The sequence below is a fragment of the Pagrus pagrus genome (assembly GCF_965226575.1).
Source record: "Pagrus pagrus genome assembly, chromosome: 22".
In the NCBI taxonomy this organism is placed as follows: Eukaryota; Metazoa; Chordata; class Actinopteri; order Spariformes; family Sparidae; genus Pagrus; species Pagrus pagrus.
Window position 1 is genome coordinate 78,186 of NC_140204.1, and position 25,883 is coordinate 104,068.

At 44.6% G+C, this 25,883-nt stretch overlaps 2 protein-coding genes across 7 annotated transcripts; one reads left to right on the forward strand and one right to left on the reverse strand.

Annotated features, from left to right (window-relative positions):
- The first annotated feature begins 238 nt into the window (after nucleotides 1-238).
- LOC311251707 (uncharacterized protein) lies at nucleotides 239-4,831 on the forward strand. 5 transcript variants are annotated; one of them, XM_084344305.1, is made up of 15 exons: nucleotides 239-637; nucleotides 1,237-1,338; nucleotides 1,472-1,570; nucleotides 1,714-1,770; nucleotides 1,863-1,961; nucleotides 2,068-2,405; nucleotides 2,545-2,827; nucleotides 2,966-2,989; nucleotides 3,133-3,339; nucleotides 3,443-3,534; nucleotides 3,603-3,668; nucleotides 3,796-3,989; nucleotides 4,071-4,235; nucleotides 4,394-4,637; nucleotides 4,738-4,831. In XM_084344305.1, exons 6-14 carry the CDS (start codon nucleotides 2,103-2,105, stop codon nucleotides 4,443-4,445), a joined length of 1,386 nt encoding a protein of 461 aa, XP_084200431.1. In that variant the 5' UTR covers nucleotides 239-637; nucleotides 1,237-1,338; nucleotides 1,472-1,570; nucleotides 1,714-1,770; nucleotides 1,863-1,961; nucleotides 2,068-2,102; the 3' UTR covers nucleotides 4,446-4,637; nucleotides 4,738-4,831. The 5 variants fall into 5 exon arrangements, with proteins under 5 accessions (XP_084200431.1, XP_084200432.1, XP_084200430.1 ...); XM_084344306.1 differs by having other exon boundaries at nucleotides 239-476; XM_084344307.1 differs by having other exon boundaries at nucleotides 244-331.
- Nucleotides 4,832-7,236: 2,405 nt separating this feature from the next.
- eif4e2rs1 (eukaryotic translation initiation factor 4E family member 2 related sequence 1) lies at nucleotides 7,237-24,028 on the reverse strand. Of its 2 annotated transcripts, none has more exons than XM_084344322.1 (7): nucleotides 23,866-24,028; nucleotides 15,797-15,882; nucleotides 15,576-15,710; nucleotides 15,286-15,390; nucleotides 12,795-12,947; nucleotides 7,704-7,840; nucleotides 7,237-7,438 (listed from the first exon to the last, which is right to left on the reverse strand). In XM_084344322.1, the coding sequence occupies exons 2-7, from the start codon at nucleotides 15,839-15,841 to the stop codon at nucleotides 7,399-7,401; spliced, it is 615 nt and encodes a 204-aa protein (XP_084200448.1). In that variant the 5' UTR covers nucleotides 15,842-15,882; nucleotides 23,866-24,028; the 3' UTR covers nucleotides 7,237-7,398. The 2 variants fall into 2 exon arrangements, with proteins under 2 accessions (XP_084200448.1, XP_084200447.1); XM_084344321.1 differs by having other exon boundaries at nucleotides 15,792-15,882; nucleotides 23,866-24,027.
- Nucleotides 24,029-25,883: the final 1,855 nt, after the last annotated feature.

Below are 25,883 nucleotides of genomic sequence, written 5' to 3' on the forward strand. Positions count from 1 at the left end.
TGGTTTGATTTATTTGTTTATTTATTTATATTTTCATGGTATTTTTGTTTGTTTGTTTGGTTTGTTTTTTGTTTTTCTCATCTAACGATAATCGTCAAATTCCATTCTGATCCACACTCCAGTTCAGAGGGTGGCGGAAATGCACAAAAAGTTGTTTGCCAACCGCCATTAAAAAGAAGAAGAAGAAAAAGAAGAAGAAGAAGAAGAAGAAGAAGAAGAAGAAGAAGAAGAAGAAGAAGAAGAAGAAGAAGAAGCATTTTCGAACTGCAATGGCAGACAGCGGAACAAAACCTTCCAATGAAGAGGAGCAGGAGCAAACTAAAAAAAAACGGTCATTGGCAAAGAAATTGTCCGATAAAGAAAGGGATAAAACCAGAATTAACATTGGCCTGGCGTTTCCGAGGTGGAGGGAGCTACTAGAGCTAAAGGGGCTACAGTCGGACTCGGAGCCGGCTCTTCTTCTTCTTGACAGACAAGTAACACCATAAAGTCAAATGTCTGTTTTATTGTCTGTGTTACAGTAACTTCACACACTTGCCGCTATATTGCATGAGTATGTAGCATGGGTTAATGTCCGGAGCTGGAGTTGTTACCAGCTCGGTCCTCAGCAATGGGTCAGGCGTTACGGTTGTGTTTGGTGAGTAGCCCGACAGGCAGCTAACATTTCAATTAGCATTGTAAAATTTTGCCTGGCGGACAACCTGGGGGGCTCACGGGCTGTCACACCAGGCTGAAACATCGGTCTCACTCACGGAGAAGAGTAGGAACGTTAGCATTAGCTCCCGGTGCTAGCACTAGCCAGGATCCGGCCATGGCTCTAGCCCAATCAGCCGATAGCAGTCAGCTGCGATCGGCAGCTGGAGCAACTCACAGCTATGCAGTGCTTCTACCAGCTCTAACAACTTGATCACTGAACCTCCAATCCAGCTGGGGGTTTGCTAAAAAGTCGTTGCTAAGAAGGAAATATTGTCATTGCAATATTGATCAGTGTGGTTGCACATATTGCATTTTCCTCATATCTGCTGCCCTAATGCCATCACATTCACACATTAGCGTCGGGCCTCATACTGCAAACCACGTCGTTTACCATTCACTGCTAAGTTAGAAGGTTATGGCTGACTGTAACGGGTGATTTTTTTTTTAAATACAAGTAAAAAGAAGCTATTTTCCCGTGATGAGTTACTGTTGCTTTTAATACTGTTACTGATATGATTCCCCCCCCCCCCCCTTTTTCAGCTATGAAAAGGGCCCATTGGCATCAACGCCACTTAAAACAACCCGCTTGGGAGTTGTGCCTCCAGCATTGTCAGATATTGATGAGGGTGAAGCTTCTGATGGGTAAGAGCTTTTGAGAATGGTGTCTCTGAACCTAATGTTTTCATGTTAGCATCTTATTTTTTCTTTCCTTGAGAATCGAGGTAACTATTGAAGATATGTTTTGTCCTTGGTCATCTAATGTGTGTGTATATAGGGAAGGCCAATTTTAAGTGGGAGGCATAGAAAAGCTTGGCACTGATGTGGGTGAGACTACACTGGAAGCATCAGAGGTTCGTGAAATGTTACAAGACAGGTGAGTTTTCTGGTTGCACTTTCTAGATCAGAAAATATTCTGGATTTATATTTTACCATGCTCATTAGATCCTGTATTGCACAAAGTAAACTCTGTAACTTCAGTTACTGTATCCTTGCATCACATTATTTTTGTCTTTACAGTTTTGATGTGGGACAGATGGACCTTGAGGACCACGCAAACACACTGGAAAACTGTGTGTAAGTAACATTTGCTTGTATGTAATTTACAGTAAGCGTCTAATTTTTAAAAAAAATTATTTTTGGACAAATACAATCTCCATGTATTACAGAATTGAAGTGTCGTCCGAGTCCGAAGATGGCTCAGGAGAACTGTCTGACCAGACAGAGGACAGTTCTGATGAGGATTATGTGCCTCCCCTGCGTATAAGGTAGTGTTACTACACAGTTATCTTTTCTACACAACACTGGTGTTTGTGTTTTTGTTCTACATGCATCCCATCTTTTATATTATGCTTTGTTTTTCTGATCCTGCAGATTAGAAGCAGCTATGGAATCAAGGCCCAAAATAGATGAACTGCCTGTCATTCCAACAGATGAGACAGTCCATGATAACTGTCCCTGAGAACCTCAGCACATCCTCTGAGGAAGATGATCAGCCTTCAACTGAACAGCTCAGAGTCTTGACTGAAGATGATGTTATTGGTTCCCGTGCATCTATCGTATATGAGAAGAGTTTACATCAGCTGGCTAAAATGGTTGACCTTCCAGTGAGATCGAGTCCACACACAATTTCCTCAGGACAGATGTGCCAAAGCCAGCCCCCATTTGAGTGTTGTATACAACAAAGGGGCACTGCATTCATTGTTGAATGGGTAGCAATCGCATCCTAATAATTTTGATATAATTGGTGGATGTCTGTCTGTTTTGGTTTTTGTTTTGCTGTTAGCATTGTCAGGTTTTCAAAGCTTTCTGACACTTATGTGTATAAAGCTAGTATTATCTTGTGTTTAGGTTTGTCCACAAGGTCATGTTGTGTGGACTTGGACTTCACAGCCAGCCTTCAAGTTTGGAATGTTGGCAGGTGACTTCATGCTGGGAACAAACATCCTTTTGAGTGGTAACAACTACTCAAAGGTTGCACTTCTGTTCCGCTTCATGAACATGGGAATGCTCAATGCCACCAGCTTCTTCAAGATTCAGGACACCTACTGTGTTGACACAATCGCAGAGTTTTGGGATGATAAAAGGTCAGCGGGCATTCAGCGTGTACAGGGCCAGGACGTTGTTTGTTTGGGTAAGTTATGAATATCTGGATTCATTATCATTACAGATTCCAAAGAATGTTGTCACCTTAGTTAGATTTTAAAATAAGACTAATGATAATAACATGTAGCTCTTATTTCCTACTAATTGTTTGTTCTTTCTCTTTTAGGAGATGGAAGGAATGATTCACCAGGTACCAGATTATCACTGTGAATGTGCCAGGGAGTCATAGAAATCTATGTTTTTTTTGTGAATATATTTTTTAATTCATTTATAATTTGAACAACTGAAATGCTTTTAGAGAGGATTATCTTTTCTCTTTTTTGCATTCAACAGGTCACAATGCTCAATACTGCAGTTACTCCACCATGGCAGACTCCACAAAGGAAATCAGTGTTGTAACTTTGGACAAGAGGGAGACAGGACGGTCCTCGGTCATCATGGAAAGGGAGGCCTTTATCCAAACAGTGGAGAAACTTCATGCTGAGGTCAAACTTGTGGAATTCTGCACAGATGCACATGTCCAGATTGGAGCCCTTATGAGTGAGTAATGTAAATCTATACTGATAAGCAGTTGTACTGTATTCTCTACAGTATAAACCCACGTGTTATATGTGTATATTCTGTATTTCTTTTTCTCTCTCAGACCCAGAAAAAGGAAAGTTCAAAGACTATGGTATAAGGCACAGCCTTGACATGTGGCACGGCGCCAAGAACCTGGCAAAAAAGATTGCACAAGTACGTTTTTGCAGTGACTACGAATTCTTGTGCCAAAACATCAGTACTAATATTCTCATAATTTCAAGGCTGCACTTGGAAAAGGAAATGGCATTCTCCTCACCTGGTTAAAGGACACGGCAGAAGATTTTTTTGTGAGTTTACATATTTGATTCTTATGGTCTGATGCAGCCCTGGTTTATATTTTACTTTGAAATACGGGGACAATAAGAAGGTTAAACGAGTAAAACGTGGTGATCTTTTTCCTGCTTTTTCTGTAAGGCACTCTGGATTGGAATTGTACACCATTGCTGTGGCACTCACACCTGGGCTGTTGGATCCTGCCATCATGAACATCTGCAAGATTTCACCCAAAAGGAAACCATCCAGGAGAACTCTGTGGCACACAAGGCCCTACTGCATATCATTCAGAACAAGAGATGGCTAAAGGATGTCCACAAATATTTAACTTTCAGGTAAATTTATTATACATGTGTAAAAACCAATAACTAACTACAGTAAAAGAACACATTTTTAACAATGTGTGTCCCATATAGATCGACAGCAGACCTAGAGGCTTTCCAGAGTCATATTCTCATGTATGCCAGCAAGCGCTACGCTTTCTCACTGCCTGTGTATAAAGCCAGAGTTCTTCTTGCTGCCTTGGACTACAACTTTCACCTCCAAAGAGCACCAATGCAGTCAAAAGATGACAAGAAGATGTGAGTTTCATTTTCGCACAACGACATTTACAATTCATGTCACAAAATATACATATTGATAAATATTTTTGTCTTTAGTGTTGGGGATGATAACTATGCAGCCATCATGTGGTTTGGAAGTAACTTTACAGTTTCCAAAATTGTATACTGTGTTTCAGATTAAAAAGGCTCTACAAAAAAACGCTCGGCGGTGGAGTGTATATGCCCTAAAGACTCCTAAGACATATGCATACATCAAGGAACTGCAGACCAAGATCGTGGCAAAGAGACTGTCCTCAGGTGAGGGGATGCCCGTAAGAAGACCCCAGCGCCCAGATGACCCAAGAAGACTTGGCCTACTCCCACCCATTCCCCCACCACCCACTGCGGAACTTGCAAAGACACAACTCAGAAGAGGTGATGGTAAGCAATTCTGGAGTTGTTGTAATGTCAGAGCAAAAACCTTTTTATGTAAGTGCTTACTTCTTCTGACTAATTTGCTTGTTGTTGTCTCACTATACAGATGCTGTGTGATAACAGGAGCTGCGACCGCTGGAGACTCTTCATCTTCATAACTTGTCAATGAACATAAAAAATAAAAAACAAGTGAAATGGTTGTTCTGAAGTAATCTTTTCTTGAAAATAAGTACGTTTATGATATTGCTTCATATAAACTCGGTAATCTTTGCTTGAAGCCCTACATCATTTGTAACCTGAGTGTTGTTAACAAGGAGATGACAGAAAAATGACATGAGTACTGAAAATGACACTACAAATAGTCTTGTTCTCCACAACTCAAAATTCAGTTTACTGTAGGAGATTACCAAAGCAACCCGGAGCTCAAATTTGAAGTTTCATTTGTTCTTCTGTACTTCCATTACTGAATGGATAGTGTAATTAATAATAACCAATGTTTCAGCTGTGCTGGTATGCACAGTACACTTCCAAATAGATGTAACTTTTATGAAATTAAATTTTGTTGATTTCCTATGTATCCTGCCATAGAAACAAAAAACTGGATATTGAGCTAATATGACTTATCACTGGGGTATGATTGAACACCACCTCAAATTCACATGTATGAACCCTGCGTTAACCACAGAACAGAATACTGTAATAGTGTTTTATAATTACATTATTTGTGAATGAAAGTGATGCACACCATGACTTCAAAATATGTATTTATTTACAAATAAAGAACATAACAATAATACTAAAAATGGCTAAGATCTGCTCAACTGTTGCAGGTCTGAACTGCTTTTGATGATGCATGCATCTGTTGCAGATTTTTTGAGAACTTTGAAAACAGATTTTAGAGTTCTAGTGCCCTGGAGTAAAGCCTGTATACCGTCCATGAGAGTCTGGCCACTTGTCCCTGATCTGCCATACACAGCAGCTAGGGATGACTAAACGGTTTCCCTGCCCCACTGCACCATGCTGCCAATAGATAAAAGATCTATATGCAGCGTACCGGTACTCGCGGTTGTCATCCCCAGGCTCCCTTGCAATGCCAAGCGCAGTGATGTCCTCTCTGTAGTTTCTGTGTATGCGAAGAATACCAGCGTCAAGGCAGTACAGGGAGAAAGATGGCAGTCTGCTGATATATTGGGCTGGCTGCTGACCACAGCACTTTCGTTCCAAGTCTGGGGGCATCTCCCTACAATTCCCACAGACACACCATGGCACTCCTGGAACCCCTGCAGATGGAGGAGCACCAGGATGACCCTGATGCATCATCAGGGCATCAAAAATGAGTCCGGGCTGTCTTTCAAAGAGTCCCCTGCCAAGCTCCCTCCACTCATCCAGGGACAACTGCTGAAGCTGCCTCTGTAAAAGATGAACAAAAACATTGATATAATTAGCCATAATATGCTTATATTTTTAGATTTTTTTTTTCAAACGTAGTGGATACAGGTACAGTTGATATACCTCTGTTTCCTCTGTCCTGCCAGCACACAGGGCATCGATCCTCTGCTGCTCCTCATGGGATGTCTCCACGGAGCTCCTCGCTTGCCTGCGGGTACGGGACTGACCAGTAGACTGACCAGTAGATTCAGCCCCGGCCTTGGCGCGGGCTCCACGTCGACCTCGACCTCGTCCCTTTTTCCCTCTCTTCTGAGATGGTAGCCACTCGCTACAGCCAGCCTCAGGAGACAAGTCACTGCTGCTGCTGCTCTAAATAGTTAGATCAAAATCAAAACATAACGGTCAAAAGTAGTAAAACAAACTTTGCAGTACTTGGCTGAATTCACATTATATTAATTAGCAGAACACACGTAGCCTACGTCTTAGTCTGGTCATATTTTCAATGTAACGTTAGTTTTAGCAAATGTTGGAAGGTGGATTAATAAGTTATAGGCATAAATACATAGAAACGGACAAAACTACTACAACCGTTGTCTTTTTTTTTATTTAGACAGTTTTAGCAACTATTACTATATCCACAAAATTACTTTTCAGCTATTAGCGGCTAATTTACCGGTAGATTGTATTTGCAGGAAAGCTATTCACTGCCGTCATATTGTCAATAAGTTACTAACGTTGAACTGTCTGCTAACGCAATTAGCGGCGAATAGATAACGTTTGATGCTAATGGTGACTCACTAAATTAATGACAAAGATTAATTTATGGACAAACCAGTATAAACATTATAATGTTATAAATTACTTACTTTGTTACTCGCCATGGTGATGTTTTGCTCGGTGTAGCTAGGTCTTCGAAGCGAGCGGGGGTGTAGTGGGGGAGTGTGTGGAGGGGAGGCGGGGAGGGGTTGGTGGCGAGCAGAGGGAGGTGTGGCTAATGGCACACTTTGTTTTGGTCTACAGGCAGTGCTCAACAGCAAACCTAGCGGTGAAATGTTTTTGCTTTTTGCTCCTTTAAACTGCTCAGGCTGGTTAAACTGGTTAACTGGCTGGCTGTTTGTTTGTTTGTATTTAATTAAAAGATTTTAAAACGTCCTCCTGCTGCTGATCAATAATCAATCCCTGATCAATGTTTGAAATAAGAGAACAGTCAAACAACTTCAGTTCAGTCATTTTATTGATCCAGTCAACACACACACACACACACACACACACACACACACACACACACACACGTAGCTCCACTGGCCAATGACAGAGTGTGAGGACGCTGATCTGCATCCTGATTGGACAGGAGGACAGTCAGCTGACACGTTCGTCCTCAGAGAGAAATCTTTGTGTTTCTGAAGCTCGAGTTGTCCCTGAAACACAAAACAACAACATCAGAGACCTGAAACCTGGTTCTGCCTGTTCTAACAGGGTTCTGACAGAACCACACCAGACCTGGTTCGAAAACCTGAGGCTGTCGTTGTGGGTCTTGTACTCCATGATGGTGTTTTACAGTAGTACTACAGTAGTGGTAGTAGTAGTAGTATTAGTACCTGAGGCTGTCGTTGTGGGTCTTGTACTCCATGATGGTGTTTTACAGTAGTACTACAGTAGTGGTAGTAGTAGTAGTACCAGTACCTGAGGCTGTCGTTGTGGGTCTTGTACTCCATGATGGTGTTTGTTGGAAGGTTCAGAACTCGTCTTAAAGTGTCTCTGATCCTCGACGTCGTCATTTGGTCGTTGGACGTTCTGTTCCAGATCGACAAGATGTCCTCCTGATGGACAGACAGGTAGAGAGAGAGACAGGCAGGTAGAGAGAGAGAGAGACAGACAGGTAGAGAAAGAGACAGACAGACAGGTAGAGAGAGAGACAGGTAGAGAGAGAGACAGACAGACAGGTAGAGAGAGAGAGACAGACAGGTAGAGAGAGAGAGACAGACAGGCAGACAGACAGGTTATTCTTGAACCAGGCCTCAGGTTCAGATCAGACAGTAAATCAAAGTCATGTTGTCTCAAGCTGTTTCTGTGTTTCTGCTATTATGATCTGCTAGTAGTAGCAGTAGTAGTAGTAGTGCTGCAGTAGTAGTAGTAGTAGTAGTAGTAGCAGTAGTAGTAGTAGTGCTGCAGTAGTAGTAGTAGCAGTAGTAGTAGTAGTAGCAGTAGTAGTAGTAGTGCTGCAGTAGTAGTCGTAGTAGTAGTAGTGCTGCAGTAGTAGTAGTAGTAGTAGTAGTAGTGCTGCAGTAGTAGTAGTAGTAGTGCCGCAGTAGTAGTAGTAGTAGCAGTAGCAGTAGTAGTAGCAGTAGTAGCAGTAGTGCCGCAGTAGTAGTAGTGCTGCAATAGTAGTAGTAGTGCTGCAGTAGTAGTAGTAGTAGCAGTAGTGCTGCAGTAGTAGTAGTAGTAGTGCTGCAGTAGTAGTAGTTGTAGCAGTAGTAGTAATAGTGCAGCAGTAGCAGTAGTGCTGTAGTAGTAGTAGTGCTGCAGTAGTAGTAGTAGTAGCAGTAGTAGTAGTAGTGCTGTAGTAGTAGTAGCGCTGCAGTAGTAGTAGTAGTGCTGCAGTAGTAGTAGTAGTAGCAGTAGTGCTGCTGCAGTAGTAGTAGTAGTAGCAGTAGTGCTGCAGTAGTAGTAGTAGTAGTGCTGCAGTAGTTGTAGTAGTAGTAGTAGTAGTAGCAGTAGTAGTAGCAGTAGTAGTAGTAGTGCTGCAGTAGTAGAAGTAGTAGTAGTAGTAGTAGTAGTAGTAGTGCTGCAGTAGTAGTAGTAGTAGTAGTAGTGCCGCAGTAGTAGTAGTAGTAGTAGTAGCAGTAGTAGTAGCAGTAGTAGCAGTAGTGCCGCAGTAGTAGTAGTGCTGCAGTAGTAGTAGTAGTGCTGCATTAGTAGTAGCAGTAGTGCTGCAGTAGTAGTAGTAGTAGTGCTGCAGTAGTAGTAGTTGTAGCAGTAGTAGTAATAGTGCAGTAGTAGCAGTAGTGCTGTAGTAGTAGTAGTGCTGCAGTAGTAGTAGTAGTAGCAGTAGTAGTAGTAGTGCTGTAGTAGTAGTAGCGCTGCAGTAGTAGTAGTAGTGCTGCAGTAGTAGTAGTAGTAGCAGTAGTGCTGCTGCAGTAGTAGTAGTAGTAGCAGTAGTGCTGCAGTAGTAGTAGTAGTAGTAGTGCTGCAGTAGTAGTAGTAGTAGTAGTAGTAGTAGCAGTAGTGCTGCAGTAGTAGTAGTAGTAGTAGTAGCAGTAGTAGTAGTAGTGCTGCAGTAGTAGTAGTAGTAGCAGTAGTAGTAGTAGTGCTGCAGTAGTAGTAGTAGTAGTAGTAGTAGTGCTGCAGTAGTAGTAGTAGTAGTAGTAGTAGTAGTGCCGCAGTAGTAGTAGTAGTAGTAGTAGCAGTAGTAGCAGTAGTGCCGCAGTAGTAGTAGTGCTGCAGTAGTAGTAGTAGTGCTGCAGTAGTAGTAGCAGTAGTGCTGCAGTAGTAGTAGTAGTAGTGCTGCAGTAGTAGTAGTTGTAGCAGTAGTAGTAATAGTGCAGTAGTAGCAGTAGTGCTGTAGTAGTAGTAGTGCTGCAGTAGTAGTAGTAGTACGGTAGTAGTAGTAGTGCTGTAGTAGTAGTAGCGCTGCAGTAGTAGTAGTGCTGCAGTAGTAGTAGTAGTAGCAGTAGTGCTGCAGTAGTGCTGCAGTAGTAGTAGTAGTAGTGCTGCAGTAGTAGTAGTAGTAGCAGTAGTAGTAGTAGTAGTAGTGCTGCAGTAGTAGTAGTAGTAGCAGTAGTGCTGCAGTAGTAGTAGTAGTAGTAGTAGTACTGCTGCAGTAGTAGTAGTAGTAGTGCTGCAGTAGTAGCAGTAGTAGTAGTAGTAGTGCTGCAGTAGTAGTAGTAGTAGCAGTAGTGCTGCAGTAGTAGTAGTGCTGCAGTAGTAGTAGTGCTGCACTAGTAGTAGTAGTAGCAGCAGTAGTAGTAGTAGTAGCAGCAGTAGTAGTAGTGCTGCAGTAGCAGTAGTAGTAGTGCTGCAGTAGTAGTAGTAGTAGCAGCAGTAGTAGTAGTAGCAGTAGTAATAGTAGTGCTGCAGTAGTAGTAGTAGTAGTAGTAGTAGTAGTGCTGCAGTAGTAGTAGTAGTAGTAGTAGTGCCGCAGTAGTAGTAGTAGCAGTAGTGCTGCAGTAGTAGTAGTAGTAGTAGTACTGCTGCAGTAGTAGTAGTAGTAGTGCTGCAGTAGTAGCAGTAGTAGTAGTAGTAGTGCTGCAGTAGTAGTAGCAGTAGTGCTGCAGTAGTAGTAGTAGTAGTGCTGCAGTAGTAGTAGTAGCAGCAGTAGTAGTAGTAGTAGCAGTAGTAGTAGTAGTAGTAGTGCTGCAGTAGTAGTAGTAGTAGCAGTAGTAGCAGTAGTGCTGCAGTAGTAGTAGTAGTAGTAGTAGTAGTGCTGCAGTAGTAGTAGTAGTAGTAGTAGTAGTGCCGCAGTAGTAGTAGTAGTAGTAGTAGCAGTAGTAGTAGCAGTAGTAGTAGCAGTAGTAGCAGTAGTGCCGCAGTAATAGTAGTGCTGCAGTAGTAGTAGTAGTAGCAGTAGTGCAGTAGTAGTAGTAGTAGCAGTAGTGCTGCAGTAGTAGTAGTAGTAGTGCTGCAGTAGTAGTAGTAGTGCTGCAGTAGTAGTAGTAGTAGTAGCAGTAGTGCTGCAGTATTAGTAGTAGTAGTAGTACTGCTGCAGTAGTAGTAGTAGTAGTGCTGCAGTAGTAGCAGTAGTAGTAGTAGTAGTGCTGCAGTAGTAGTAGTAGTAGTAGCAGTAGTGCTGCAGTAGTAGTAGTAGTAGTGCTGCAGTAGTAGTAGTAGTAGTGCTGCACTAGTTGTAGTAGTAGCAGCAGTAGTAGTAGTAGTAGCAGCAGTAGTAGTAGTACTGCAGTAGTAGTAGTAGCAGTAGTAGTAGTATTGCAGTAGTAGTAGTAGTAGTAGTAGCAGTAGTAGCAGCAGTAGTAGCAATAGTAGTAGTAGCAGTACTGCAGTAGTAGCAGTAGTAGTAGTAGCAGTACTGCAGTAGTAGTAGTACTGCAGAAGTAGTAGCAGTAGTAGTAGCAGTAGCAGCAGTAGTAGCAGTACTGCAGTAGTAGTAGCAGTAGTAGTAGCAGTAGTAGTAGCAGTACTGCAGTAGTAGCAGCAGTAGTAGTAGTTGTAGCAGCAGTAGCAGTAGTAGCAGCAGTAGCAGTAGTAGCAGTAGTAGCAGTACTGCAGTAGTAGCAGCAGTAGCAGTAGTAGCAGTAGTAGTAGTACTGCAGTAGCAGTAGTAGTAGTAGCAGTAGTAGTAGTAGCAGTAGTAGCAGCAGTAGTAGCAGTACTGCAGTAGTAGTAGTAGCAGCAGTAGTAGTAGTACTGCAGTAGTAGTAGCAGTAGTAGCAGCAGTAGCAGCAGTAGTAGTAGTGGCAGTACTGCAGTAGTAGTACTGCAGTAGTAGTACTGCAGTAGTAGTAGCACTATAGTAGTAGCAGTAGTAGTAGCAGTACTGCAGTAGTAGCAGTAGTAGCAGCAGTAGCAGTAGTAGCAGCAGTAACAGCAGTAGTAGTAGTAGCAGCAGTAGTAGTAGTACTGCAGTAGTAGTAGCAGTAGTAGCAGCAGTAGCAGCAGTAGTAGTAGTGGCAGTACTGCAGTAGTAGTACTGCAGTAGTAGTACTGCAGTAGTAGTAGCACTATAGTAGTAGCAGTAGTAGTAGCAGTAGTAGTAGCAGTACTGCAGTAGTAGCAGTAGTAGCAGCAGTAGCAGTAGTAGCAGCAGTAACAGCAGTAGTAGCAGTAGTAGCAGCAGTAGCAGTAGTAGTAGTAGTAAAACTAGTAGCAGCAGTAGCAGTAGTAGTAGTACTGCAGTAGTAGTAGTAGCAGTAGTAGTAGTATTGCAGTAGTAGTACTGCAGTAGTAGTAGTAGCAGTAGTAGTAGTAGTACTGCAGTAGTAGTAGTAGCAGTATTAGTAGTATTGCAGTAGTAGTAGTAGTAGTAGCAGTAGTAGCAGCAGTAGTAGCAATAGTAGTAGTAGCAGTACTGCAGTAGTAGCAGTAGTAGTAGTAGCAGTACTGCAGTAGTAGTAGTACTGCAGTAGTAGTAGTAGTAGCAGTAGCAGCAGTAGTAGCAGTACTGCAGTAGTAGTAGCAGTAGTAGTAGCAGTACTGCAGTAGTAGTAGCAGTAGCAGTAGCAGCAGTAGTAGCAGTACTGCAGTAGTAGTAGCAGTAGCAGTAGTAGCAGTAGTAGTAGTACTGCAGTAGCAGTAGTAGTAGTAGCAGTAGTAGCAGTAGTAGTAGTAGTAGTAGCAGTACTGCAGTAGTAGTAGTAGTAGTAGTAGCAGTAGTAGCAGCAGTAGTAGCAGTACTGCAGTAGTAGTAGCAGTAGTAGTAGCAGTAGTAGCAGTAGTAGCAGCAGTAGTAGTAGTGGCAGTACTGCAGTAGTAGTAGCAGTAGTAGTACTGCAGTAGTAGTACTGCAGTAGTAGTAGTACTGCAGTAGTAGCAGTAGTAGTAGCAGTACTGCAGTAGTAGCAGTAGTAGCAGCAGTAGCAGTAGTAGCAGCAGTAACAACAGTAGTAGCAGTAGTAGCAGCAGTAACAACAGTAGTAGCAGTAGTAGCAGTAGTAGCAGTAATAGCAGCAGTAGCAGTAGTAGTAGCAGTAGTAGTAACACTAGTAGCAGTAGTAGCAGTAGTAGCAGCAGTAGTAGTAGTAGTAGTAGCAGTAGCAGTAGTAGCAGCAGTAGTAGCAGTAGTAGCAGTAGTAGCAGTAGTAATACTGCAGTCAGCTGTACCTGGAAGCGAATGGAGACGACGGCTCCACAGATCTCCTCTCCCACCATGAACTGCTCTCCCAACATGGCCAGGATGATGTTCTCCCAGAAACGACTGGCCAGACCTTTACGGAGACGAATGATCCACTTCCCCCCACTGCGGTTTGACTCGTCCTGCACCGAGACAGGACAGACAGGTGAGGTGAGACAGGGGAGACAGGACAGACAAGACAGACAGGTGAGAGAGAGACAGGTGTGTCAAGTCAGGCTGCAGCGTCTCTTTAACTACAGAATCAGAGTTTCCCCTGAGAAGACAAACATCACTTCATCATATGAGCTGATACATCAAAGACAAACTGAGCAGACAGCAGCTGCAGCAACACTGTCACCACGAACTGCACCTGCAGCCAGAGACAGCAGCTGTAACTGGTTTAACTGGGAGAGGACACACTGCACAGCTGATGTTTAACTGAGAGAGGACACAGCTGATGGTTTGACTGGGAGAGGACACACTGCACAGCTGATGGTTTAACTGCAGTAGTAGTAGCAGTAGTAGTAGCAGTAGCAGCAGTAGTAGCAGTACTGCAGTAGTAGTAGCAGTAGTAGTAGCAGTAGTAGTAGCAGTACTGCAGTAGTAGCAGCAGTAGTAGTAGTTGTAGCAGTAGTAGCAGCAGTAGCAGTAGTAGCAGTAGTAGCAGTACTGCAGTAGTAGCAGCAGTAGCAGTAGTAGCAGTAGTAGTAGTACTGCAGTAGCAGTAGTAGTAGCAACAGTAGTAGCAGTAGTAGTAGTAGTAGCAGTAGTAGCAGCAGTAGTAGCAGTACTGCAGTAGTAGTAGTAGCAGCAGTAGTAGTAACAGTAGTAGTAGTACTGCAGTAGTAGTAGCAGTAGTAGCAGTAGTAGCAGCAGTAGTAGTAGTGGCAGTACTGCAGTAGTAGTAGCAGTAGTAGTACTGCAGTAGTAGTACTGCAGTAGTAGCAGTAGTAGTAGCAGTACTGCAGTAGTAGCAGTAGTAGCAGCAGTAGCAGTAGTAGCAGCAGTAACAGCAGTAGTAGCAGTAGTAGCAGTAATAGCAGCAGTAGCAGCAGTAGCAGTAGTAGTAGCAGTAGTAGTAACACTAGTAGCAGCAGTAGCAGTAGTAGTAGTACTGCAGTAGTAGTAGTAGCAGTAGTAGTAGTATTGCAGTAGTAGTAGTAGTAGTAGTAGTAGTAGCAGTAGTAGTAGTAGTAGTACTGCAGTAGTAGTAGTAGCAGTAGTAGTAGTATTGCAGTAGTAGTAGTAGTAGTAGTAGCAGTAGTAGCAGCAGTAGTAGCAATAGTAGTAGTAGCAGTACTGCAGTAGTAGCAGTAGTAGTAGTAGCAGTACTGCAGTAGTAGTAGTACTGCAGTAGTAGTAGTAGTAGCAGTAGCAGCAGTAGTAGCAGTACTGCAGTAGTAGTAGCAGTAGTAGTAGCAGTACTGCAGTAGTAGTAGCAGTAGCAGCAGTAGTAGCAGTACTGCAGTAGTAGTAGCAGTAGTAGTAGCAGTACTGCAGTAGTAGCAGCAGTAGTAGTAGTTGTAGCAGCAGTAGCAGTAGTAGCAGTAGTAGCAGTACTGCAGTAGTAGCAGCAGTAGCAGTAGTAGCAGTAGTAGTAGTACTGCAGTAGCAGTAGTAGTAGTAGCAGTAGTAGCAGTAATAGTAGTAGCAGTAGTAGCAGCAGTAGTAGCAGTACTGCAGTAGTAGTAGTAGCAGTAGTAACAGTAGTAGTAGTACTGCAGTAGTAGTAGCAGTAGTAGTAGCAGTAGTAGCAGTAGTAGCAGCAGTAGTAGTAGTGGCAGTACTGCAGTAGTAGTAGCAGTAGTAGTACTGCAGTAGTAGTACTGGGAGAGGACACACTGCACAGCTGATGGTTTGACTGTATAATAATACTACAGCACTGCTGTATAATAATACTGCAGCACTACTGTATACTAATACTGCAGCACTACTGTATATTAATACTACAGCACTACTGTATACTAATACTGCAGCACTACTGTATAATAATACTACAGCACTACTGTATAATAATAGTACAGCACTACTGTATAATACTACAGCACTACTGTATAAAAATACTACAGCACTACTGTATAATAATACTACAGCACTACTGTATAATAATAATACTACAGCACTACTGTATAATACTACAGCACTACTGTATAAAAATACTACAGCACTACTGTATAATACTGCAGCACTACTGTATAATAATACTACAGCACTACTGTATAATAATAATACTACAGCACTACTGTATAATACTACAGCACTACTGTATAAAAATACTACAGCACTACTGTATAATACTACAGCACTACTGTATAAAAATACTGCAGCACTACTGTATAATAATACTACAGCACTACTGTATAATACTACAGCACTACTGTATAAAAATACTACAGCACTACTGTATACTAATACTACAGCACTACTGTATAATAATACTACAGTACTACTGTACAATAATACTGCAGTACACGTTGTTACCTCCCACATGGGTTTGATTCCCTCCTTGAACAGGTGGAAGTCACTGTGTCCACTCAGATCACCTGGTCTGACCAGGTGACTGTAAAACCTCCAGAACTGCTCCACCTGGACACACACACACACACACACACACACACGTGAATTATTGATCTACTGATGGACCTGTTGATAAATTAGTAAAAAAAACGTTCTAAAAACTAAACAAACATTTCACATTACAGAAAACAGTAAATTATTGATTGGTGTGTGTGTGTGTGTGTGTGTGTGTGTGTGTGTGTGGTTGTGTGTACCGAGGCCACGGTGCCGATCTGTCTGATGTTTTGTTCGTAACTCTGAGAACTCGCTGGACGACTCGGAGTTCTTCTGCTGTACCAGAAGGTGTAGTTGTACTGGAGAGGGTGTTCACCTGCACCTGGACACACTGTCTGCAGGGAGACAGGTAAGGGGCAGACAGGTGAGAGACAGACAGACAGGTGAGAGACAAACATGCAGACAGACTGTCTCACCTTACGTCGGTTGTTGTTGTTGTTGTTGTTGGTCCTGTCACTGTTGTCATGGTGACAGTCTGACTCTTCCTGCTCCTCCTCACCTTTTGGACTGAAACACAAACAGGAAGTGAGTCTGTTGTCCTGCAGGTGATGCTGCAGTACAACAGAGCCCGACAGAGCCCGACAGAGTCCGACAGAGCCCGACAGAGTCCGACAGAGCCCGACAGAGCCCTGACAGAGCCCTGACAGAGTCCGACAGAGCCCGACAGAGTCCGACGGAGCCCGACAGAGTCCGACGGAGCCCGACAGAGACCTGACAGAGACCTGACAGAGCCCGACAGAGCACGACAGAGCCCGACAGAGGCTGACAGAGACCTGACAGAGCCCGACAGAGGCTGACGGAGACCTGACAGAGCCCGACAGAGGCTGACAGAGACCTGACAGAGCCCGACAGAGGCTGACGGAGACCTGACAGAGCCCGACAGAGGCTGACAGAGACCTGACAGAGCCCAACAGAGCCCGACAGAGACCTGACAGAGTCCGACAGAGTCCGACAGAGCCCAACAGAGCCCTGACAGAGTCCGACAGAGCCCGACAGAGCCCGACAGAGTCCAACAGAGCCCGACAGAGTCCGACAGAGCCCGACAGAGCCCTGACAGAGCCCTGACAGAGTCCGACAGAGCCCGACAGAGCCCGACAGAGTCCGACGGAGCCCGACAGAGTCCGACGGAGCCCGACAGAGACCTGACAGAGACCTGACAGAGCCCGACAGAGCACGACAGAGCCCGACAGAGGCTGACAGAGACCTGACAGAGCCCGACAGAGGCTGACAGAGACCTGACAGAGCCCAACAGAGCCCGACAGAGACCTGACAGAGTCCGACAGAGTCCGACAGAGCCCAACAGAGCCCTGACAGAGTCTGACAGAGCACGACAGAGCCCGACAGAGGCTGACAGAGACCTGACAGAGCCCGACAGAGGCTGACAGAGACCTGACAGAGCCCGACAGAGGCTGACAGAGACCTGACAGAGCCCGACAGAGGCTGACGGAGACCTGACAGAGCCCGACAGAGGCTGACAGAGACCTGACAGAGCCCAACAGAGCCCGACAGAGACCTGACAGAGTCCGACAGAGTCCGACAGAGCCCAACAGAGCCCTGACAGAGTCCGACAGAGCCCGACAGAGCCCGACAGAGTCCAACAGAGCCCGACAGAGTCCGACAGAGCCCGACAGAGCCCTGACAGAGCCCTGACAGAGTCCGACAGAGCCCGACAGAGCCCGACAGAGTCCGACGGAGCCCGACAGAGTCCGACGGAGCCCGACAGAGACCTGACAGAGACCTGACAGAGCCCGACAGAGCACGACAGAGCCCGACAGAGGCTGACAGAGACCTGACAGAGCCCGACAGAGGCTGACAGAGACCTGACAGAGCCCAACAGAGCCCGACAGAGACCTGACAGAGTCCGACAGAGTCCGACAGAGCCCAACAGAGCCCTGACAGAGTCCGACAGAGCCCGACAGAGCCCGACAGAGTCCAACAGAGCCCGACAGAGTCCGACAGAGCCCGACAGAGCCTGACAGAGCCCGACAGAGCCCGACAGAGTCTGACAGAGTCCGACAGAGACCTGACTAGGGTTGTCAAAAGTATCGAAATTCAAAAAAGTATCAATACTAAAATGTTGTATCCGGATACGATACTCATTTTCAAAAGTATCGATACCACCACCCCCCCACCCAGCGCCGAGCCGCCGACGCTGCGTCCTTCTCCCTCTCTGCCTTCACACACAGCAGCAGCACCCTCCCCCTCACCGTGACGTGCACAGTAACAACAGAGCATGGCCAGTGCTGCTGCAGGAGGCCAAATCAACCAGTTTTGGTTGAAAATGAAAGAGGGAAAAGTGCTTGGAGGTATTTTGCCTTCGAGTCTAACGAGCACAGAAAGCCGAAGGACGTGGATAAGCCTGTGTGCAAACACTGCTACAAGGCGGTGGCGACCAAGTCAAGTAATACTTCCAACTTCGCGAAACATCTTAAGGACCGACACCCTGGCCTTTACAGTGAATGTCGACAAGTTAGTGTCTTTCGTTTCAAACTTATTACTGATGTTATCGTGGCCGGTGGCCCGCATTGTTGTTGGCCGTGTTATAATTAGCCATTAGCCGCAGCTAGCGATTAAAGGCTGACGTCACGTTAATGATTATAAACAACGTAAAAAAAAAAAAAATGAATCGGGCATGCCCATATTACATTAATAGACACAGTGTCAGTATACTAAGTTTACATAAATGTTTGTGACTGAAAAGTGTTATTTTCTCTGTTAAAGTCCCAGAATGAAGCAGAGAAAAGTCGACCTGCAACCAAACAGCAACACACGCAGCCGACTCTGTGTGTGACCTATCTGTGTTTGACCAACAACGAAAATATGATGCCAAGTCCCCAGAATATTTAACGTGTGGTTCTGTTAATTGTTACATGTTGTAACAGAGGTTATTTTTGCATTTTTCTAATTGATAAAAGTATTTCTTTTAAATTTTGGGGTCTTTTTTTTTATCCTTGTGGTATCGAAAATGGTATCGAGTATCGAATATTTTCCTAAGTATCGGTATCGAGTTGAAAATTTTAGTATCGTGACAACCCTAGACCTGACAGAGTCCAACAGAGCCCAACAGAGCCCGACAGAGTCCAACAGAGTCCAACAGAGCCCGACAGAGCCTGACAGAGGAGTATGCAGAAGCTGTATCTGGAAACATACACAAATGCATAGAGGATTGTCTGTGTCTCCAGAACCCCCTCTGTCGTTGTGACGTGGGCTGGTGAGGGGGAAGTTACGGTCAGTTTTATTGCAGTTAGCTCAAAGACACTGCAGGCAACGTGGGGTTTTCCACACTGCAGTTTTATACTGACCATACCATGCCAGGTCTGTACGGCACTAGTGATTACATGCATACATGCACGGACCAACACAGGGCCACTGCTGCAAGGACAAAGCCTCTGTACATGAGACACCTGCTCTACCAACTGAGCTAAGGGGCCCATCACGGATATATTTAACTCCTCCCTGAGCGAGATGGTCCAGCCATCCTGGGACCAATAAACCCACTGTAACCTGTTCTGACTAACTACCGTCTGGTGTTTGAAGAGGTGGTGGAGGACCACATAGTCTCAGTGCCACCTCCATCATTCTACTGGTTCCAGTTTGCTTACTGCTCCACCTGCTCCACTGAGGATAACGTTTCCAGTGAACGACATCTGAGCCTGGAACATCTGGAGGAACACAACACCTGAGTGTCACCTGCTGTTCGTGGACTTCAGCTCAGTGTTTAACACAATAACCCCCCAGCACCTGGTAAGCAAACCGGGCCCACTGGGTCTGAGTCCCCATTTGCAAATGGATCCCGGACCTTCTCATCAACAGGCCCCAGTCAGTAATGTAGGAAGGAACAGCATCCTGCTGAGCACCAGCTCCCCACAGGGCTGCGTGCTGAGCCCACTGCTGCTCACCCTGATGACCCATGACTGTCAGGGTTTCCTCCAGGACTTTTTTAAACTGTGGGGGAGGTCTGCCCGGGTGGAAGAGGGGGATGACGACTGCAACAACAACATGAATTTTAAAATGTGAAATTATGACCATTTCAAACTGAATGTTTTTCTAAATACATTATTTACTGTAGGGTTTCCCGTACATGAACTGAAAATAATAATTGAAAATAGGATCTTGCAGAAAATGACCTGGGCGTTACCTCAGCTAATGTTAAGTCGTGCTGTTCAAAACGTGTATCTGAAACGTAACAGGTTTCCTTCATCAATAGAAAATAGAAGTTTTACAGTTAAAAATTACAACAAAATAATCTCTCTCTGCTGTATGACCAAAGACTGGACATGCTTTATTAGACCTACAGTAATCTCTCTTCAACAAGTGTCAGTGGTACAAAACTAAAATAAAACTAAGAATTTCTCTGAAATAATGCGTATCCTGTATTAACCAATCAATGCACATCGACTCAGGATTTTTTCTGTAGCCTAATCCATCTATAACATCAGGTCGTTTTCACGGGTTTCAACAAAACTGTATCAAATATAACCGAGCTGAGGTACTGGGCCGCAGCCAGGATGTTTGAAATACCGAGGTCAACATTCAGCTGACTCCACATTAGGGTTGGGCGGTGTGACGGTATTATACCGTGTGACGGTATAAAAGTGTCTACCGGTAGAGATTTTGCAATACCGTTTATACCGGAGAAAGAGCAGATGTCTGCAGCATCTCTCTGAGTCACTGTAGTTACACCGCCTCGACACACGGGGCACTGCAGCAGACTGCTTGGCGTGCATGAGCACGACGAAGAAGAAACAGCTTTACCGGAGTGATAACAATCATGGCGGAGGCGGAGAGTGAACGTCACCAGGAAACGGAGGCAGCCCGACCCACCCATGACGAAGGGGAGGAACTCGTTCTGAAAAAGGGCGCTACATCTGTTGTGTGGAACTTTTTCGGATTTAGAAAATCCGACAACGAACAAAAAGTGATACTCTGCAAAGAGTGTCGCGCGACTGTTGCTGCTGCAGGTGGAAACTAGGGTTGTCACGATACTAAAATTTTCAACTCGATACCGATACTTAGGAAAATATTCGATACTCGATACCATTTTCGATACCACAAGGATAAAAAAAGACCCAAAATTTAAAAGAAATACTTTTATTAATGAGAAAAATCTGTTACAACATGTAACAATTAACAGAACCACTAGTTAAATATTCTGGGGACTTGGCATCATATTTTCGTTGTTGGTCAAACACAGATAGGTCACACACAGAGTCGGCTGCGTGTGTTGCTGTTTGGTTGCAGGTCGACTTTTCTCTGCTTCATTCTGGGACTTTAACAGAGAAAATAACACTTTTCAGTCACCAACATCTATGTAAACTTAGTATACTGACACTGTGTCTATTAATGTAATATGGGCATGCCCGATTCATTTTTTTTTTACGTTGTTTATAATCATTAACGTGACGTCAGCCTTTAATCGCTAGTTGCGGCTAATGGCTAATTATAACACGGCCAACAACAATGCGGGCCACCGGCCACGATAACATCAGTAATAAGTTTGAAACGAAAGACACTAACTTGTCGACATTCACTGTAAAGGCCAGGGTGTCGGTCCTTAAGATGTTTCGCGAAGTTGGAAGTATTACTTGACTTGGTCGCCACCGCCTTGTAGCAGTGTTTGCACACAGGCTTATCCACGTCCTTCGGCTTTCCGTGCTCGTTAGACTCGAAGGCAAAATACCTCCAAACAACACTTTTCCCTCTTTCATTTTCGATTTGGCCTCCTGCAGCAGCACCGGCCATGCTCTGTTGTTACTGTGCACGTCATGGTGAGGGGGAGGGTGCTGCTGCTGTGTGTGAAGGCAGAGAGGGAGAAGGACGCAGCGTCGGCGGCTCGGCGCCGGGTGGGGGGGCGGGGGGGGTGGTATCGATACTTTTGAAAATGAGTATCGTATCCGGATACAACATTTTAGTATTGATACTTTTTTGAATTTCGATACTTTTGACAACCCTACTACATGTATGGCAAAATGTTTAAAAATCACTGTGAAAATATAAATATAATAATATAATATAAATAAACCAGCTCTATTTTTTTTTCTTCCAGAGCGCTACTCTTGTTAAGAGTGAAGGGGGGTGGCGCCTGCTTTTAGCACTGAATGTGTTTCTTTTCATGAGTAAATCACCTGTCGCTCCCTGAACTCAGTGTGCAGGTCTGGGTGCTTGTCCTTCAGGTGTTTGGCTCAGTTGGAGGTGTTTCCGCCCTCAGCCATGCACGTTTTAAAACACCGTTTACACAGCGGTGCAGCAGCGTTAATTGCCTCGCCTTGCTCATTTGTTTTTAAGCCAAAGTGCTGCCATATCGCACTTCTCGCCCCTGGTTTGTCCACAGGTTGCGGTGTGGTGACGGTTTCAGCAGCCATTTTCCTCTCCGTGCTCCTCTCTCTCTCTCTCTCTCTCTCTCTCTCTGTGTCTCTATCTCTCTCTCCCTAACGTCTCTGCTCTCTCCAAGCTTCCCCCCTGCTCCGTTTGTTGCTCCAGTCCACGCTGCTCGCTCACTTGCTAGCTGTTTCCGCCGGCTTGCTTGCTTTTTCTTTTTTTTCTGACGAAGCTCTGGCTTGCTCCTCGTCCTCTCAGCTGTAGTTACAACGCGGTGACGTCACGTGGCGAGCTTGCCGCTGTTGCGGGCACTGCCGGCAGCGCTAGTGCAAGTACCGGTCCTATCCAAATGCAATATAGTACCGTTTTAAATGCCTCAGTACCCCGGTACCAAATTAGTACCGGTATACCGTGCAACCCTAGTTTACACTTTTTCACAGAAAAACAATGGCGGAGCAAAAGCTGGTGTGCCGCTACCTTGCCATTTGTGGCACGTCTGTTAGGGCTGAACGAGTGTTTTCCACCGCGGGGAACATCATTACAAAGCAACGCTCTTCTCTGGAGCCAGAAAGCGTCAATCAGCTCCTCTTTTTTGTGAACAACTTTAAAAAGTCTGCAGCCAAGTAAACTATAGCCTGCTAATTAGATAGCCATTAATGGCGAATTATTAGCATAGGCTTTAATTGTTTCATTGTTCGGATAACGATAGTGTTATAATGGTGTTCTAGTGATAACTGATGTGATCAATTTTACATGTCAAAAGCGCCTTGTTTTTGGTTGGCATATTGCTGGCCGATCGCGAAACAATTAGACAGTGAGTGTTTGGTAATTTGAAACCATCTGTTAATGGGCCTGTGGCTGGTGGGTTTTCAGTACTTAGCCTGACTGGCTTACTTTTTATTTATTTTTGATAAGAACAGTGGATACAACCTGTAAGCCTATGTGTAAAGGTCTGACTCAATAAAAAAAACAAAAAACTTTTTTTGATTGATTGATACACTGCCTTCGAATATATTCGAATATTAATATTAATAAACAAAGTTCGAATATGATTTTTTGGGCAGATGTCAAAGCCCTAATACCGTGATATAAGATTTTGCTCATACCGCCCAACCCTACTCCACATGCATCTCACTGGTTCCTCCTCCTGCTCTTTCTCTCTCCCTCCTCCTCTCCTCTCCTCTCCTCTCCTGCACCCTAACCCTGCAGTCACGGACTGTCGTCTACTCTCTTCGTCTTTCGCGCCGCAGCCAGGCAGGCGGGTGGTGACTCCGGTGTTGGTTTTTCAAAATAAGGGTATTTGCAGCGTAACGTCACATTTCATGAAAAACACCATGTTTTGTGCCAAAATTCGCATTTCATACAATAATTTACATTAAAACAAACATAAAACAACAAGGTTAACAAGGTTTTAACAAGGTTAAAAAACAAACAAAAACCAAAACATTATTCTGAAGGTGTGGATAACCCTAACCAACTGTCCTGCAAGGTCTGATACAAATCACATCATAAAGTACGAAGACGACACAACAGTGACGGGCCTCATCCAGGACAAAGAGCAGCTGGTGTACAGGGAGGAGGTGAAACACCACTCAGCTGCAGCAATCTGCAGCTGAGTGTCGACAACACAAGGAGATCATTGTCTTCAGGAGGAAGAGGCCATTCACACTCCTCTCCACACAGAGGAGCTGCTGTGGAGATCCAGAGCACCAAGTTCCTGGGGATGCACATCACCAACGACCTGACCTGGACCCAGACCCAGCACTACTCTCTGACCAGCAGTACTATCAGCTCACAGTACTGCGGTACTTTAATATATCTGTTAGATGTAGTAATACTGTGTTCATCAGCTCACAGTACTGCAGTACTTTAATATATGTGTTCATCAGCTCACAGTACTGCAGTACTTTAATATAAGTATCTGTTAGATGTAGTAATACTGTGTTCATCAGCTCACAGTACTGCAGTACTTTAATATATGTGTGTTAGATGTAGTAATACTGTGTCCATCGCTCACAATACTGCAGTACTTTAATATATCTGTTAGATGTAGTAATACTGTGTAGCAGCTCAAGTTAAAGCAGAGAAGTATTGTGATGCTAACTGTTAGCAGTTAGCTGCGGTGTTCCGGGTCGTGTTCCGGGTCAGTTCGGGGTGTATGGTGGGTCTTACCGGTCCAGCTGGTTCATGTCTCCTCCGTGTTTCTCTCTTCTCTTTGTTTTCTCTTTTATTTTCTTTGTTTCTTTATTTTTACTTTATTTTCTTCTTCTGTTTCTCCTCGTGCAGCTCGGCTCTGATGAGCTAACGACTGTCACTGCGCATGTGCAGGAGCAGCTTACGGCAGGCGAGAAAGGACAAGTTGAACTGAGCGCGCTTTCAGTAACGGAGTACAGCACTTTACTCGAGTATTTCCGCTTCATCCTACTCGTTACTTTACTCCCTCAGTCTGACAGATCAGCAGTTTTTATTTTAGACGTTAAAACATTTTTATTTTAATTTATTTTTTTCTTTTAAACGTTTTTTCTCTTTGTTCTGCTGTTTGTCTCGTTTTTAAATAAAGTTCATTAAAACAGTGTAGAGACAAACTCAGTTCATATTAATTATATAAAAGATAAAGTCTCAGTTATACTGACCTGATATTAAAACAGAGACAAACACAAAATATGAATTAAATCATTTTCATCGCCTCCTGTCCCTGAACATTGAACTCACCCTGGTCTCCTGCATGGCTTACTCTGGTTGACGGTCAGCAACTCCACTACACACTCCAAACATTATAGCAGTCCAGTGACAATCACATCTATCCCTGTTATCACAAACTTTAGGCCTAAGAAATGCACTTCTGATCTCACCAGTTCAGCTAACCTCAGTAATCCAGCCGCGTCGCCAGACAGATTTCACTGGGGCACGTGCCCCAGTATTGATCTGCAGTGCCCCAGTAAAGATTTCACCAGTAAAAAAAATTCACTTCAGAGTTTTAAGTCTACATAGCATAGGCTACGGAATGAGCACATAGCTACTTAATATAATTCATTGCTACTCTATTCACTCTACATACACAATGTGCACATGGCTACTTAATATGTTAATTTATTCACGTGTAGCGACTTCCGAGTCAACTCGAAGCTGCTGAGAGAGAGAGAGAGAGAGAGAGAGAGAGAGAGAGAGAGGGAGAGAGAGAGAGAGAGAGAGGCACAGGAACAACTTTGACAAAACCGTCAACAGAAATGGGAATCAGCTGCTGCAGTTGTGTCGCACGCTGGGTCTGTACATCGTCAACGGTCGGCTTCGAGGGGACTCCTTCAGTCTCTACACACAGCTCTCCTCTTGGCAACAGCACAGTGGACTATAGTGTTACAGACCTAGAGCCCCTCTGTCTAAGAGCATTCACCATCAGCCCCCTGACACCTTTATCTGATCACAGCAAAATCACCCTGTACATTAGGAAGACACCAGCTGACCCCCACGTAGCAGAGCCCAGCAAACTCAACCGCTCCAAACAACCCTATAGATGGACAAGTAATAGCAAGGATGACGACCAGAAAGCAATCGGTCATCCAACAATCCAATACCAGTTAGACCATTTTATCGAGAGGAGAGCAAAGACAGGAGTCCCCTCAGCCAGCTGGTCCAGAGGCTCAGCTCCAACAGCACCGGACACCAAGACCGCCCTCACACGATCCGGCCCCACCAAGTTATAGCAAAAGAAAAAGACAATTACATCGACTATTGGACATCAACGACCAAAACCCAAAGCAAACTCCAATGCTATTTGGCCCTAAACAGACAATACTCCATGGCAGAACACCTGAGCTCTGGTACCGACCCGAGACTGAGGAGAGCGTTGACTACGTACAGACTCAGCAGCCACAGCCGGGCCCTGGAGAGCGGCTACAGACAGACGCGGCTGCCCAGAGAGGAGCGGCTGTGTCGGCTCGGTCCACACAGACACTTCCTGCTGCACTTTGACACACACAGACATCAGAACACAACTCTACACCAACATCACACATACAACCACAAACTTACACAAACTCACAGACACAGAACAAATACAACATCTGCTGGGAGAGAAAAGAGCCACTGCTGCAGACGCAGCAAGAGACGTTAGTGCTGCCACAGAAGAAGAGAAGCTGCCAACACCTGACATGATCTCCTCCACTTACCTGCACACTGACACACACACACAC

What these genes read in the sequence shown, in the direction of transcription:
- LOC311251707 (XM_084344304.1), top strand. Translation starts at nt 2,103, where the DNA reads ATGAACTGCCTGTCATTCCAACAGATGAGACAGTCCATGATAACTGTC. An exon ending in TGGAAGGAATGATTCACCAG is followed by an intron (nt 2,990 to 3,132) that starts GTACCAGATTAT and finishes TGCATTCAACAG; the next exon opens with GTCACAATGCTCAATACTGC. An exon ending in TGGCAAAAAAGATTGCACAA is followed by an intron (nt 3,535 to 3,602) that starts GTACGTTTTTGC and finishes CATAATTTCAAG; the next exon opens with GCTGCACTTGGAAAAGGAAA.
- eif4e2rs1 (XM_084344321.1), bottom strand. An exon ending in TCGTCTCCATTCGCTTCCAG is followed by an intron (nt 7,841 to 12,794) that starts GTACAGCTGACT and finishes TCTGTCCATCAG; the next exon opens with GAGGACATCTTGTCGATCTG. An exon ending in ACCCACAACGACAGCCTCAG is followed by an intron (nt 7,439 to 7,703) that starts GTACTGGTACTA and finishes TTTGTGTTTCAG; the next exon opens with GGACAACTCGAGCTTCAGAA.